General features: G+C 63.0%; 1 protein-coding gene across 11 annotated transcripts in view; it reads right to left on the bottom strand.

Annotated features, from left to right (window-relative positions):
* Positions 1–4,590: 4,590 nt before the first annotated feature.
* The window catches only part of PLEC (plectin), a 53,815-nt gene continuing 42,944 nt past the window's right edge, over positions 4,591–15,461 (bottom strand). For all 11 annotated transcript variants that reach the window (XM_081497128.1, XM_081497133.1, XM_081497132.1 and 8 more), the window contains 2 exons: positions 12,006–15,386; positions 4,591–11,908 (listed from right to left, as the gene is read on the bottom strand). In XM_081497128.1, the coding sequence (XP_081353254.1) occupies positions 5,696–11,908; positions 12,006–15,386 (9,594 nt within the window). In that variant the 3' untranslated portion in view covers positions 4,591–5,695. The remainder of the gene's footprint in view (positions 11,909–12,005; positions 15,387–15,461) is intronic.

Here is a 15,461-nt window from a genome sequence, read left to right on the forward strand (position 1 = left end):
TATATATAAGAGCATGTCATCTGCAAATAGAGTTTTACTGCTTTCTTTCCAATGTTGCTTTTGTTTCATTTTTGCTTTGCTGTCCGGGCTAGACTTTCAGATACAATGCTGAATAGAAGTGGAAAAAGTGGACACTGTTATTCACCTTATTTCTTAAGTGGTAAAACTTGGCATAAATTTAGCTTTGTGCTTCTGAAGCATCAGTGTGGGGAATACATGACCAGTCCTCAAAACTTCTCAGAGTTTGTGAAACTGTCAGAGTCAAGAGGGGCCTAAGACGATATGATGACTAAATATAATGTGGTGTCCAGGAGAGGTCCTGTAACAGAAGAAGGATGTTGTGTAAAAAATAAGAAAATCTGAATAGAATATAAATTTTAATTGACAATAACATATTGGTTCACTAACTGTGACATATTTATCATGTTACTAGATGTTAAAAGTGAGTGTGGGATATATGGGAACTTTCTGTATCATCTTCACTATTTTTCTGTACATCTTGAACTATTCTGAAAGCTAATTTTAAACGGCATTTAAGTGCATGTTTGTTAAAATGCAAATTGTGACCCAGTGGACCTGTGCCAGGCCCACAGAGCCGCATTTCCAGAAGATCCAGGATGCATGGCCTGCAATTTAAGAAGATTCCCCCTTTTGCAAATAAGTTTAAATGTCATCGCTTTGTAGGTAATCTCTTTTTCACTCTGGGATACTTTCAAATTTTTCCTCAGGGAATTCCCTGGTGGTCCAGTGGTTAGGACTTGATGCTTTCACTGCCATGGCCCCTATTTCAATCCCTGGTCAGGTAACTAAGATCCTGCAAGCCACGCGGTATGGCTAAAAAGTAATAATAAAATAAAAAATTTTCTCTTTGTCTTTAGTTCTCTATAATTGTGTTAGTGTGTTTTGATACGAATATGTCACTTGCCACGTTTGAATTTTATTGTGCTTCTTTAATATAATGATTCATGTTTCTCATCAATTTGGAAAATAATTATCAGTTTTTATTTCTTCAAAAATTATCTCCATATGTGTTTTGAAATCTTCTTCTAGAACTACAGATAGACCAGTGTGGAATATTTTGTTATGAGCTCTCTGTTATCCTCTTTCACATTGCCCTTACCTGGGATGAATTCTGAGTCATTCATTCAGATCTATCTTCCAATTTACCATCCTTCAACTGATGTCTAATCCACTGTTGAATGAATCCATTGAGTTTTAAATGTTTTATGTTTCATTCCCAGTGAGTGAAAGTCATTCTGTAGTGTCCGACTCTTTGTGACCCCATGGACTATACAGTCCATGGAATTCTCCAGGCCAGAATGCTGGAGTGGGCAGCCTTTCCCTTCTCCAGGGCATCTTCCCAACCCAGGGATCAAACCCAGGTCTCCTGCATTGCAGGCAGATTCTTTACCACCTGAGCCACAAGGGAAGCCCTTCATTCCTAGTAGTTCAACTAAATTCCTTTAAAATCTTCTCCGGTTTTTTTAGATGGAATCTCACTTATATTGTAAAATCTCTCTCACTTCATAGTCATTTTCAACACACTTACTATCAATATATATTCTTTATTGAATAATTCCAATGTCCTAAGTCCTTTGGATTCTAATTCTGCTTTTGCTTATGCTGATTTGTTCATAATGGCTTGTTTTCACTTGTCTTACAATTTTGAATTGTGAGATGGTGTTTCAAAGACTGGGTTTTATCTTTGGGAATTCTGCAGGGCGTTGGAGGCAAGACGCCCAGAGGAGGTTGTGTTTGCTCATGCCAGGCACAGACACAGCCAACCTGGGGCCAGGAACTTAACGTTTCTCCGCATAGGCTTCCTCAGAAAGCACAAGTGGAAGACCTGAGGTTACGAATGTGCAGCGGACAGTTCTTCCTGATCCGAGGAGGTTCCCCTGCCAGCATCTGCTGTGGTGGGGTGTGCCCAGTGCTGTGCTCACTAAGCAGAGCCACTGGGAGGCGGGGGGCATGCAGCGCCAGCCTGTGCAGCCCAGGGCGTGCCCCACTCCCGAGGGTCTGCGGGAACCCGAGGCTTGGGGTTGGTAGGCTCAGCAGACTCCTTGGGGCAGTGTCATCCCAGCACTGGAGTGTGGCTTCATTTCTCACCTGAGGATTCCCTTTTCTTTCTCGTGCCCTCAGGTGCCTGAGAAAGCCTCAGCTGGAAGAGTTACAGGTGGAGGGTTTTCCTCGGGATCTGGGTCTGTTCGAGCAGGTGCAGCCGGTGATCCACTCAGGGCCCGTTTGGGGGTGGGTGGGCCCGGGTGGGTGGGCCCATACCCAGCTGCCATGGACTGGCACCACCCTGTTCAGCAAGAGCTGCCCTGCTCAGCACGCAGCCCATGGCTGGGGGCAGGGGATATCAGCCCAGACCACCTGTCACTGGAGAAACAGCTGGCAGAGACCACGCCTTCACCCAGTGGCCCTCCCTTCCAGATTCTCTCCTCACACCCTCTCCTGGGAGCCCCCCACCCCACCAGGAGCACCTGGATCGCTGTCTCGGGCTCTGCGTCTGGGAACTGACCTGAGACAGCTGGTGTCAGACATGGTCTCAGGAAGCACTCTCCGCAGTGGGACCTGGGGCTGCAACACCCACCCGCTCGTCTCCTGTTGGGGGGTGGACGCTGGCAGTCCTGGCACCTGGGGTGGACGGCGCTCAGGCTGCGTGCAGGGTGGGGGAGCGCACAGGCACGGGGGGTGTGGATCAGGTGTCCTGTGCCGCCCTTGAACGAACACGGGCAGCGAGGCTGTGACTCAGGGGCTCTGGAGAGGCCCAGGGGAGCCCTGGCTCAGATGGAGCACGTGTGGTCTCCCCAGGGCCGGTCCTAGGACGCTCGCGAGGCTGGTGGGTCTGCACAGCTGGCGGCCCGTCAGACACCCCAACACACAGCTGGGCGGCTGGCCAAGGGCCTGGGCCACGCGGGGTGGACACCTGCTTAGGCGCACGCAGAGCCAGGGGGCGATGTGGGCAGCTGGCCCGCACCCCCGTGCCCCCCACTCCAGCCAGACGACAATCTTGCAGGGGTCCCCACAACTAGACTGGAGGAGGAGGAAGCCTGGCCTGGCCCACCATGGCGGACGTGGTGTGTCGGGCTGACAGCGGTGAAGGAAATCCTGGGCCGGAGCCTCGGCCCTGCGCTGGGTGCTCTCCCCACCCTGAAGCCCCCGCCCCACGAGAGGAGAGGAGAGTGGCTCCTGGGCGACATGGCCTAGCTGGTGGGTCAGGGCCTGAGAGGAGCAGGAGTGGACAAGGTGTGGGTGCACACGGGGGTGAGGTCATGCCAACGTCTGCTAGCAGCGCTGTGCGGAGCAGCCACTGGGTCACCCGACATGCGCAGCTTGGCTGTGGGACGCTGGTCACCTGTGCTCACACGTGGGCTCCCACTGAGGTTGCCCCGTGCGGGCTGGTGCGGTGCCCCTCCCAGCCAGGCCCAGCCCCTCTCACTGTGCACAGCAGCCTCCTGGCAAGACCCCGGAGGCGACAGCAACGAGAGGCCAGCCAGCCACAAGGGGCGGACGGCCACTTCAGCTCACTGCCCTGCTTCTTGGTCGCCCCCAGGATCCTTGAAACATCCCCTCGAACCTCAGCCCCTTCCGTCAAGGGGGGCTGCATGGATCCAGGGCCCCAGGACGCCAGGCCCTCTGAAAGCTGCTGGTCTGGCGCAGCTGACCCCCGTGGGATGGCGTGTGGGCGGGACCTCAAGCCAAAGACCCCAAGAGGGGAAGCTGAGACGACCTACCCCCAACAGGCCCGGGGCCCGCTGGGGCGCGTGCTGCTGTCCCTGCAGCCTGTCAGTGAGACCCCTGTGGTCCTGGTCAGTGAGGGAAAACATGGCTGTTCGGGGCAGAGTCCCTCAAGTCATGGCCTCAGCGGCCACCCGGCACGACAGCTGTTCGTCATGGGAGGCCAGTTGGCCCAGTGGGCACCTCTCATCCTGGCCGGGAGGCCCCTGACCACCACGTAGAGAAGGGCTGCTGCCCTGGGCATGCTCAGTTTTAACTGCAAGCGGACAAGAGTGGAGAGCCCAAGGGCCTGGGGACCAGGACTCACCCCCAGGGATGAGGGACTGGCCCTCCCCCGGGAGGAGCAAGGAGACAGCTTCAGGCAGGACCTCAGCGGGGCTGTGGCTGACCCACTAGCCCTCCTCTTTAAAGTTCTCCCAGAACGAATCCTGGAGAAGTTGGAATCAACTGAACGTGATGAGCAGGGGCCTGGAGGGGAGGGCTGCAGCGGAGATGCTGACGCTCTGCCCACCGACCGCCACCCGTGCTCACAACCGCCCCCTTCCCTGGACAGCTACCCTTGGCCAAACTGGACCACGTACCCAGGGGTCACCCTGCCCCTCTCACTGCGGAGGGTCACAGTCAGTAACCGACTGAGGGACCCCACCTCAGGTGTAAGTGCCTGGGTGCTGGGCAGGCAGAGCCCAGCTGGCCGGGCTTCCACCTCCTCTGTGCTCTGGGGCGCTCTCTGAGAGCGTGGCCTCCAGCCAGCATCTTTACCCAGGCCAAGCTCAGAGCCTGGGGCTGCAGCACCCTTATCTGACACACCACCTGAGCTCTGGACAAGAAGGGACACAGGACCACGGGGAGGTTGGAATTGCTTTTATTGGGGCGAGCGCAGCAGGCCCGCTGTGGTCAGGTTAGTGTTCTGCCCTCGGAGGCAGCCGAAGCCGGGCACCTCCACCCGCCACCTCCCTGGGTTAGTGGAACATGCAAAGCTCAGTCAGAGAGTGGAGGCGGGGGTGGAGCCGCCAGGGCCCGGGGCGATGGAGCAGGAGCGGGCGGCACCGGCGGGGCGGCCAGGTCGGCACAGACCACCCCGGCCACGTCCTGGGCCCACTCGGGGGCTGAGGCTCCCTGGGAGAGGCAGGCAGGCAGCACCCAGGGGAGGGGTGCCCCACAGGCCTCGGGGGGCGTTGGGCCCACAGTGGGCAGAAGCCTACGGGGGCCTTGCTGTACCTGGCTGGCACGCCTGAGAGCTGGGCAGTGGCGAGCCTTTCACCAGGAGGGTCTGTCTCCCACCCCAGGTCTGGGTCCCGGGGGCCTGGGGTGCAAAGGGGGACACAGAAGGCACTTACTAGGGAGCTGAGGCTGGAAGGCTGAAGCTAGAGGCCTGGGGTCTAGGGGGCCTGGCCTGGGCCGGCTGGGTCTGCTCGGGGACCTCATCCTCCCGTGGGGAAGGGGCTTCCTGAGCAGCCTAGGAGAGGAGGGTGACCAGGACTCGCTGCCGCCTGCGCAGAGCGAGCAGGTCAGTCCTGGAGACATAGAGGTGCTGGTCCCGACGGCCCTGCTGCTGGGGGCTACATCCACTGCCCGGGTAGGTCGGGCTGGGGGTTGGGTGGGGCTGGTCTATACGGCTGGGGGAACCTCGCCCAGACGGAATTCCCTGGGGAGATGGGAGGGCTGAGTTGGGGGGCCCACCTCTGGACCCTCCAAGGCACCTGGCTGTGGTGAGTGGCAGGTAAAGAGGAGCAGGGAGACCCGTGGGACGGGGTGGTCAGTGGGGCTAGACTCGCCCCGTCCCCGGGAGACAGGCTGTCTAGACAGCAGGTATATATTAACACGTTAGTCTAGTCTTTTTGGTTAAACTTTAGGCACCGCTTGGGAGGAAGACACCTTTCAACATTAAAGAGAGACACCAGCGCCTGGGCGGGAGGCCACATGCAGAGCGGGAGGCGGGGATCAGGAGGGGTCAGGCCGCAGCGGACTCGGGGCCCCCCAGGGAGGACGTGGGCCCCGAGGCGTAGCGGCGGCCATAGCCTGAGGAGGAGTAGGATGAGGAGGAGAAGGTCATGGAGAAGCCTGAGCCCGTGGCGTCGAAGCTGCCGCGACGGGAGCCAGCCCGGGAGCCGGTGCGTGAGCCGGAGCGCGAGCCGGTGGTTGAGCCAGAGCCACTGACACTGTAGGGGCTGTAGTAGCCCTTGCTGGACTGGGCAGCGGCCTCCAGCAGCCGCAGCCCCGTGCCCTCCTCCACCATGCTGCGGTCCAGTGCGTCCTTGTAGGAGATCTTGAGTTTGGTCTTGGGGCAGGTGAGGTACTTGGAGTACGCACTGACGTCACGCAGCTTCTGGGCAGTGCGGGTGTCCACCGTGCCGCGCTGCAGGGCCTCGTCCAGGGGCACACGGCCCGGTGTGTCGGGCTCGATCAGGCCGCCCGTTAGGTACTGCACCTCCAGGAAGCGCTGCCCCGCCTCGTAGTAGAGCCAGCCCTTCTTCAGCGCCTGGGCGGCCGACATCTTGGTCTTGGTGCGTGGGTCCTCGAAGCCGCAGAAGGCCTTCTGGGCCAGGTTGATGCGGTCCACCATGATCTTGTCCACCAGGCCCTTGTTGACGGCATCAGTGACAGGGAAGCGTTCGCCGGTGTTGGGGTCGATGATGCCCCCGGTGCAGGCCTGCGCCTCCAGCAGCCGCTGGCCCGTGATGTTGTCCACCAGGTTGCGGTGCATGGCCTCCGTGATGGACACCTTCTCCAGGGTCTCGGTGTCCAGGATGCCGGCCACAGGGCCTGTCTCCTCCGTGGGGTCGGACCAGGAGGCCAGCTGGGTTCTGGAGACGGCCGGGCTGATGGGGTAGGAGGATGATGACCCCACGGAGGACGAGCGCGAGCGGAAGCCGCCGGCGTTGCCTGAGAGCATGTCAGCGAACTCGGTGATGGAGAGCGTGCCGGCACGGTACTGGTCCAGCGCTGAGCGGTCGATGAGGCTCTTGGCGATGGCCTCATCGATGTCGTACTGGCGGCCCGAGCGGCGGTCAATGATCATGGACTTGACCACGCCGTCCGAGGACGAGATGGTGATCTCCTCCCACTCACACTCCTGCTCCGACAGCTCCAGGTAGGTCTGGTGGTCGATGAGGCCCTTGCGGTAGGCCTCGTACACAGACATCTCCTTGCCTGTCTCAGGGTCCACGATGACCACGCGCCGCTTGCGCACTGAGGACTTGGAGGACGTCTTCCGCTCTCTCTTCTTCTCCTTCAGCGGCAGGAGCCGCAGCCCCGTCTGGGGGTCGGTGACGCAGCGCTCCATCAGCTGCAGGTACGTGAGGTTCTCCTCCGTGTTGGGGTCGAAGAAGCCCTTAGTGTCATCTGAGGGGTCGGTGAGGATCTCGTTCATCTCTTCATCGAAGAGGCCGCGCTGGTAGGCCACGTCCACAGGTAGGCGGTGGCTCTCCTCGGGGTCGATGATGCCGCCCGTGGCAATCTGGGCCTCCAGCAGGCGGATGCCGTGGTCCTTGAGGATGAGGCCCTTCTTCATGGCCTGGAAGAGGGAGATGAGCTTCCCGGAGTAGGGGTCCTTGTAGCCTGTGACAGCGCGCTCAGCCGACAGCAGCTTGTCCTTGAACTCGGGGCCCACGATGCCCATACGCACGGCCTCCTCCACGGTCAGCTTGAGCCCCTTGATGGGGTCGATGACGTAGCCGGTGGCCGCCTGCGCCTCCAGGAGCTCAAAGGCTGTGCCGGGCCGGATGATGCCCTTCTTCATGGCCTGGTACACTGACAGTCGCTCCTTGGTGGCGTCAACGATGACGCCGGCGATGCTGCTGGTGCCCTCGAGGAATTTCTGTAGATTCTTGGAGACCTCCTCGATGGAGGTCAGGCCCTCCTGCAGCCGCTGCGCCGTGGCCTCGTCCATGACGTGTGAGCGCACTAGTTCCTCCACCGTAATCTGCTTGCGCAGGCCACGGAAGGTCAGCTTGCGGGCGTCTGAGAGCGGCAGGAGGAGCAGGCCACTGGTTTCGTCGCGGCGGCAGCGCCGGAGCAGCTGTGTGTAGCTGAGGCGCTCATCCGTGGAGGGATCCACATAGCTGCGCACTTCACTGGGCTCCGATAGCTGGTCGTGCGTGTCCTTGTTGAGGTAGCCACGCTGGTAGGCCACCTCCAGCGGGAGGTGGAAGCCCAGGCGTGGATCCACGATGCCGCCCGTGGCCAGCTGAGCGTCCAGCAACCGCAGGGCCTCCTCGGCAGGGATCAGGTCCTTCTTCATGGCCTGGAAGAGTGAGATGGTCTGCTCGGTGTAGGGGTCGCGGTAGCCGGTCACGGCCCGCTCAGCCCACAGCAGCCGGTCATGCAGCTCAGGGCCCACCAGGCCCTTCCGCACGGCTTCATCCACGGTCAGCCGCTCGGCCTTCACCGGGTCCAGCAGGAAGCCCGTGGCCGCCTGCGCCTCCAGCAGCAGGCGGGCCACCTCGGCACTCAGCAGCCCCTTCTTGAGGGCCTGGTAGATGGTGAGGGTCTGCCTGGAGCCGGGCAGGTAAACGCCGGCCACACAGCCCGTACCATAGAGGTAGTGCCAGGCAGACTCGGCTTCCAGCACCTCGCGGAGGCTCCTGGTGCCCTCCCGGAGCAGGCTGTAGGACTCGCGAGAGATGACCTGGGCCTCGTACAGGTCCTCGGCCGTGAGGCGGCGACGCACGTAGTCGTAGGATGCCAGATTCTGCTGGCGCACGATCTCAGTCTTCTCGATGATCTCGATGATGATGATGATCATACGTTCCTTGGTCACACGGCCGGCCTGGAAATCGGCCATCAGCTGGGCCCGCTGCTCCTCGGGGATCAGGTCGGACTGCATCACCTCCCACAGGGACATGGTGGAGCCCCCATGGGTGCCGCCCCCGGGGATGTCGATCTGCGTCTCCTCGAAGGCCCTCCGTGTCTCCTCCTCGGTGTACACCCGCGTGGTCTCCACCACCTCTGCCTTCTCCGGCCCTTTCAGTGGCAGCAGCGGCAGGCCCGTCTCGGGGTCCTCCACGCAGCGCTCCATCAGCTGCCTGTATGTGAGGTTCTCATGTGTGTTGGGGTCGAAGAAGCCCTTGGTGTCGTCGCTGGGGTCCTGTAGGATGCGGTTTATCTCCTCGTCGAAATAGCCGCGCTGGTAGGCCACATCCACGGGCACACGGTGGCTGTGCACGGGGTCAATGACGCCACCTGTCGCGATCTGGGCCTCCAGCAGGCGGATGCCGTGCTCTCTGACGACCAGGCCCTTCTTCATGGCCTGAAAGAGGGAGATGGTGCTGCCCGAGTAGGGGTCCTTGTAGCCGGTCACGGCCTTCTCGGCTGACAACAGCTTCTCGTGCAGCTCGGGGCCCACGACACCGGCCTTCACGGCCTCGTGAACGTACAGGCGCTGGTTCCTCATGGGGTCCACCAGGAAGCCCGTGGCCGCCTGAGCCTCGAGCAAGAGGATGGCAGTGCTGGGCCTGAGCAGGCCCCGTCGCATGGCCTCATAGATGGTCACCTTCTCCTTGGACTCCTCCAGGTAGATGCCAGCCAGGCAGCCGCTGCCCTGGAGGAGGGTCCGCACCGAGTCCAGCTCTGATAGGTCCTTGACCGTTGTCTTGCCGTCCTTGAGCTGCTCAAACTGGGAGCTGCTGAGGATGCCGGCAGCCAGGAGCTCACTGGCCGGTACTGGGGCACGGAGACCACTGAAGGAGAGCCTCTCCCGCCGCGTGGTCTCCACCTCCTCCACGATGGTGATGACGATCTTGATGATCTTCTCCACGGTGACCTTGCCCGTGCGGAACTGCCGCAGCAGCTCCTGCCTCTGCTCGGCCGTGAAGTACTCGGAGCTGATGAGCTCCCAGATGGTCACTGCCCGGCCCTGGAAGCTGCCCACAGGGACCTCGACGGTGGCCTTCTGGAAGGCCTCGCGGGCCTGGACCTCGGAGTAGAGCTCCTGCTGCCGGGCCCGGGCTGCCTCCTCCGAGAGTGGCAGCAGACTCAGTCCTGTCAGCAGGTCGGGGCGGCACTGTAGCTGGAGCTGGCTGTAGGTGGCCAGCTCCCAAGTGCAGGGGTCGTAGTAGGTCTTGGCGTCATCTCTGGGCACCGAGAGAGCTGCGCTGGTTTCCTTATCCAGGTAGCCACGGGCACAGGCGACATCCAGGGGCACACGGTGGCTCTTGCTGGGGTCCACAGTGCCCCCCGTGGACAGCTGGGCGTCCAGAAGACGCAAGCCCTGCTCCTTGGGAATGAGGCCCTTCTTCAGGGCCTGGAACAGGGACACACTCTGCCCCGAGTAGGGGTCCTTGTAGCCAGTCACAGCCTTCTCGGCCGACAGCAGCTTCTCATGCAGCTCGGGGCCCACCAGGCCGGCACGCACCGCCTCGTCCACAGTCAGCCGTGTGCTGGTGGCAGGGTCAATGATGTGCCCAGTGCCAGCCTGGGCCTCGAGCAGGGCCACAGCTGCCTCTGGCTGCAGCAGCTCTTTCTTCAGAGCCTCATAGATGCTTAGCTTCTGCCCCGCCTCCTCCAGCCACACCCCTGCAATGACGCCCGAGCCCCGCAGGGCCTGCCGCACGCCTTCCACCTCAGCCACCTCCTGCACGGAGCGCTCGCCCAGTTGCAGCTGGCGGAAGAGGTCCCAGTCGATGACCCCGCTCTCGAGCAGCTCAGCAGCAGGGACCAGGGCGCGCAGGCCCTGGAAGCAGAGCTGGCCCTTCTGCTCGTGCTCCTCGATAACAGTGATGACAATCTTGATGATCTTCTCCACGGTGACCTTGCCCGTGCGGAACTGCCGCAGAAGGTCCCGCCGCTGCTCAGATGTAAAGTACTCAGAGTTGATGAGCTCCCAGATGGTCACCGTTTTGCCCTGGAACTTGCCGAATGGCGCTGACACAGTGGCCTTCTCAAACACGTCCCGGGCCTCTGAGTCAGTGTAGACCAGCTCGCCACCCTTGGCAACCTGATCTGTGAGTGGCAGCAGCTGCAGGCCTGTCTCAGGGTCCTCCACGCAGCGCTCCAGCAGCTGCAGGTAAGTGAGGTTCTCATGTGTGTTGGGGTCAAAGAAGCCCTTGGTGTCATCACTGGGGTCCTCCAGCACGCGGTTCATTTCCTCATCGAAGTAGCCGCGCTGGTAGGCCACATCCACAGGCACACGGTGGCTGTGCACGGGGTCGATGACACCACCCGTCGCGATCTGGGCCTCCAGCAGGCGGATGCCATGCTCGCGCACGATGAGGTCCTTCTTCATGGCCTGGAAGAGGGAGATCTGCTCCCCGGTGTACGGGTCCTTGTAGCCAGTGACGGCGCGCTCGGCTGACAGCAGCTTGTGGTGCAGCTCAGGGCCCACGACGCCCTCCTTCACGGCTTCAGTGACAGTCATCCGCCTGTTCCGCACTGGGTCCAGGAGGAAGCCTGAGGCCGCCTGGGCCTCAAGCAGGATGAGAGCAGTGCCCGGGCTCAGCAGCTGCCTCCTCAGGGCCGCGTAGATGGTTAGCTTCTCGTTGGCAGGCTTCAGTAGCAGCCCAGCGATGCTGCTGTGGCCCTGCAGGTAGCGGTGCACATCCTCCCGCTGCGTGAGCTCGGCCACCGTGGTGCGGCCCTGCGCCAGCTGCTGCAGCTCCTCTGTGCTCAGGATGCCCGCCTCCTGCAGCTGCTGGGCTGGCACCTTCTGCCGCAGGCCCTCGAAGGCGTGCTCTGGCTCCGCCGCTGGGCTGTCGGCTGCGTCCTGGCCATTGGGCAGGGCTCTGGTGGCCGCCGCCTGAGCAGCGGTGATCTCCTCGGAGTGGGCCAGTGCGGCCCGATGCTCCTCCTCCAGGTGCTCCAGCTGCTCACGCAGCCGGCGGTTCTCCTCCGCCAGCAGCTGCTCCTGCTGCTGCCGCTGCTGCTCCAGGAGCTGCAGCTCCTCCTGCTTGCGCCGCACACCCTCCTCAGCCTCACGCTGCCGCCGCCGTGCCTCCTCCATGCTGGCCAGCAACTGCTGCTTCTCCTGCTGCATCTGCTGCTGCTGTCGCTGCTGCTCCTCCCGCAACTTCTGTGCCTTGGCCACCTCATCCTGGAAGAGCCGCTCTAGCTTGGCCTTCTCTTCCTCGATGAAGCGCTCCCGCTGCAGCAAGCTGTCCTTCTCGGAGAGGAAGCTCTGCTGCAGGGCCTGTGTCTCCTGCAGCAGTTGCTCCTGCTGCACCGTCTGCATCTGTCAAGGGGGTAGGGGGCGGTCAGGGACACCCAGCAAGACGCACCCTCCCCAGAGCAGACCCCACCCCAGGTCCCTGCCCTCCCCCACGAGATACCTCCTCGGACTTGAGCTGCAATAGCTCAGCCTCCTTCTTGAGCTTGTCCTTCTCATGTTCCAGCTCCGCGATAGCCTCCCTTAGGCGATCAGCATCCCGGTCACTCTGCTGCCGCTGGGTCTCCAGCGTCTGTACCAGCGTCACCTTCTCCTGCGTGGCGAGCTCTGTGCGGTGCAGCTTTGCACCGATCTCCTCCGCCTGCTTCCGGAAGCGCTGAGCGTCCTCCTCCGCGCGAGCCTGAGCCCTGCTCATCTCGGCCACGCGCAGCCTGAGCCGCTCGGCCTCTGCACTCATTTCCAGCTGCCGCTGCCGCTCAGTCTCCAGGGTCCGCTGGAAACCTTGTGTCTCCTGTGCCAGCTGCTGGGCCATCTGCTCCTTGTCCTCCTGCAGCCGGCGGGCCTGCTCCTGGGCCAGTTCCTTCTGTTGCTGCAGCAGCTCTGCCTCGGCCTTGAGCCGCGTGGCCTCCTGTACCGCCTGCATCTTCTCTTTGAGCATCTTCTCCGCCAGGGCCCGCTGCTGAGCCAGGTCCTCCTCTGCCAGCTGCCGCAGCCGCGCGGCCTCCTGAGCCGCCACACTCAGCCGCGCGGCCTCCTCCGCTACCTGCTTCATCTTCTCGGCCTCCTCCTGAAGGAGGCGCTGCGTGTTGTCCTTGTCGCGTAGAATGAGGGCACGGTTCTCCGCCTCGATGCGCGCCTTGAGCTTGCTGAGCTCCTCCATCTGGACGCGCACGGAGAACAGCTCCTCCTCCACCTGGCTGCGCTGGCGGGCAGCCTCTGTCACCTCCGCCTTCAGCCGCTGCAGCTCCTGGTCCAGGATGCTCTTCTGGTGGTCCGTCTCCTCCAGCTGCAGCCGCAGCGCTGTCAGCTCCTGCTCCACCTGCGCCTTCTGCCGCAGCGTCTGCTCTGCGAACTTCTTGTGCTTCTCCATCTCTGCGTCGGCTGCCTGCTTCTGCCGCAGGGCCGCCTGCTCTGCCTGCGCCCGTCGTGCTGCCTCCTGCTCGGCTTCCTTGCGCAGCTTCTCCGCGGCAGCCTGGGCCTGGGCCTGTGCCTGTGCCTGCTCCTCCGCAGCCTGCTTCAGCCGCTCCGCTTCCTCCACGCGCTGCTGGGACTGCGCCGCCTCGCGCTCGGCCCGCTCACGCGCCTCCTCCGCCTCCTCGGCTGCGCGCCGGGCAGCCTCGGCCTCACCGCGAAGCCTCTCCAGCACGCTCTGCTCCTGCTGGAGGGTCTGCTGCAACTCCTGCTCCTTCTGCTGCACCGCAAAGGCGTGAGCCTTCTCCTCCGCCTGCAGCCGCTTCTGGGCGGCCTCCTGCGCCAGCTGCAGCTGCCGCACGGACTCATGCTCCGCACGCTCGCGCAGGCGCCGTGCCTCCTCCACCTTGGCCTTGAGCCGCTCCACCTCCTCTAGCGCAGCCTTCCGCTGCCGTGCGGCCTCCTCCTCGGCTGCCAGACTCTTCTGCACGCGCTCCTCGGCCTCCCGGCGCCGCCGCTCCTCCTCCGCAGCAAGCTGCCGCTGCCGCGCTGCCTCCTGCTCCGCCTGCTCCTTGCTGCGCAGTGTGTCCTCTGCATTGCCGCGGATGCGCCCCAGCTCCAACTCCAGCTCTGCCTTGCCGGCAGCCGCCTTCTCAAAGCTCGCCTTGAGTGTCAGGATCTCCTCCTCCACCTGCCGCCGCTGCCGCAGTGTATCCTCCACCAGACCCTTCTGCCGCTCCAGCTCACTCTCAGATGCCTTGCGCAGCTGCGCCAGCCGCTCCTCGATGTCAGCCTTGTGCTGGGCCGCCTGTTCCTCCAGCTTCCGCCGCTGGAAGGCCTCGTCTTCCGCCAGCCGCCGCAGGCGCTCATTCTCAGCTTCCTTCTCCTTGAGTGCGATCTCCGCCTCCGTCTTGAGCCGCGTGGCCTCGCTGATAGCGGCCAGCTTCTCGGCCAGCACCCGCTCAGCCTCCGCCCGCTGCCGCGCCGCATCCTCCTCCGCCAGCTGCCGCTGCCGCTTGGCCTCCTCTGCCAGGGCGCGCAGGCGGGCAGCCTCCTCGGCCAGCTCGCGGAAGCGTCCAGCCTCGGCTTCCAGCCTCTGCTTGGACTTCTCGCTGCTGGAGCGTGACTCCTCCTCGGCCCGCGCCTTGCTGGCCAGCAGCACCTCCATCTCAGCTCGCACTTTGGCCAACTCGGCCTCCAGCTCCTGGCGCTTCTGCGTGGCCGCAGCCGCCTCACTCTGCAGCCGCGCCAGCTCCTCCTCCAGCAGCTGCCGCTGCTGCTCACCCTGCTCTGTCTCGGCACGCAGCCGGATCAGCTCCTGCTCAGCGGCCAGGCGCTTCTGCGCAGTGCCCTCTGCCAGCTGCCGCTGCCTCTCTAGCTCCTGCTCCGCCATCTCGCGCTGCCGCACCGCCTGCTCCTCTGCCTTGCCGCGCCGCCGCGCCTCCCGCTCTGCTGCCTCCTTCTGCTTCTCCGCCTCAGCCTGCGCCAGGCTCTTCTGCTGTGCCACCTCCTCCGCCTGCAGCCGCAGCCGCAGTGCCTCGTTGGCCTTGAGCTGCCAGCGCTCCAACTCACGCTCAGCCTCCTCGCGAGCACGCTCGGCCTCTGCCTGCTGTTGCTCCCGGCGCGTGGCCTCTTCACGCAGCTGCACCACAGTCACGTGCTCTTCCTCGAGGGTGCGCTCCAGCTGCGCCGTCTTCTCAGCAAATGAGGCGTGCTTGCTCTGCAGCTCGGCCTGGGCACTGCGCTGTGCTGTCTCCAGTGCCACCTGCACCTGGCGCGCCCGCTCTGCCTCCGCCTGCCGCAGGCGCCGCTCCGCCTCCTCGGCCTGCAGCCGTAGCTCCTCCAGTGCCTGCAGGGCCCGCTGCTTTTCCCGTGCCGCCTCAGCCTCGGCCTTCACGCGCAGGGCCAGCTCGGCCTCGGCCTGCCGCTTGCGCTGGGTTTCGTCTTGCACCTGCCACCGCAAGCGCTCCGCTTCCTCCTGGGCCTGCCGCTTCTGTGCCTCGGCCTCCTCTGCCCGTGCCCGCAGCGCCTGCAGCTCGCCCTCCGCCCCGCCGCGCTGGCGCTCTGTTGTCTCCAGCTGCAGGCGCACCACTCGGATCTCCTCCTCGATGCGTAGCCGGCTGCGCTCGGCCGCCTCCACCTGCTGGGCCTTGGCCTGGATCTCCGCCTCCGAACTCTGCCGCAGTTGCTGCAGCTCCTCCTGGATACTGCGCTTCTGCTGCTGCGCATCCACCGCCACCTCCTCCCGGCGCGCCACCTCCTCCTGCATGCGCCGCTGCAGATCCTGGGCCTCACGCTCCGCCTGCGCCTTCGCCTGGGCGTGGGCCTCGGCCAGCTGCCGCTGCTTCTCCAGTGCAGCCTCCACCTCAGCCAGCCGCTCCCGCTCCTCTGCCCGCTGCTGCTCGGCCAGCCTCTGCGGCCGCGGCAGAGAGAGAGAGAGAACCAGAGACAGTGGTGAGCACACTGCGGCTGCTCCTGGGACGTAATT

Source organism: Giraffa tippelskirchi, chromosome 6 (genome assembly GCF_054371585.1).
Source record: "Giraffa tippelskirchi isolate mGirTip1 chromosome 6, T2T-mGirTip1v1.2.pri, whole genome shotgun sequence".
Lineage (NCBI taxonomy): Eukaryota > Metazoa > Chordata > Mammalia > Artiodactyla > Giraffidae > Giraffa > Giraffa tippelskirchi.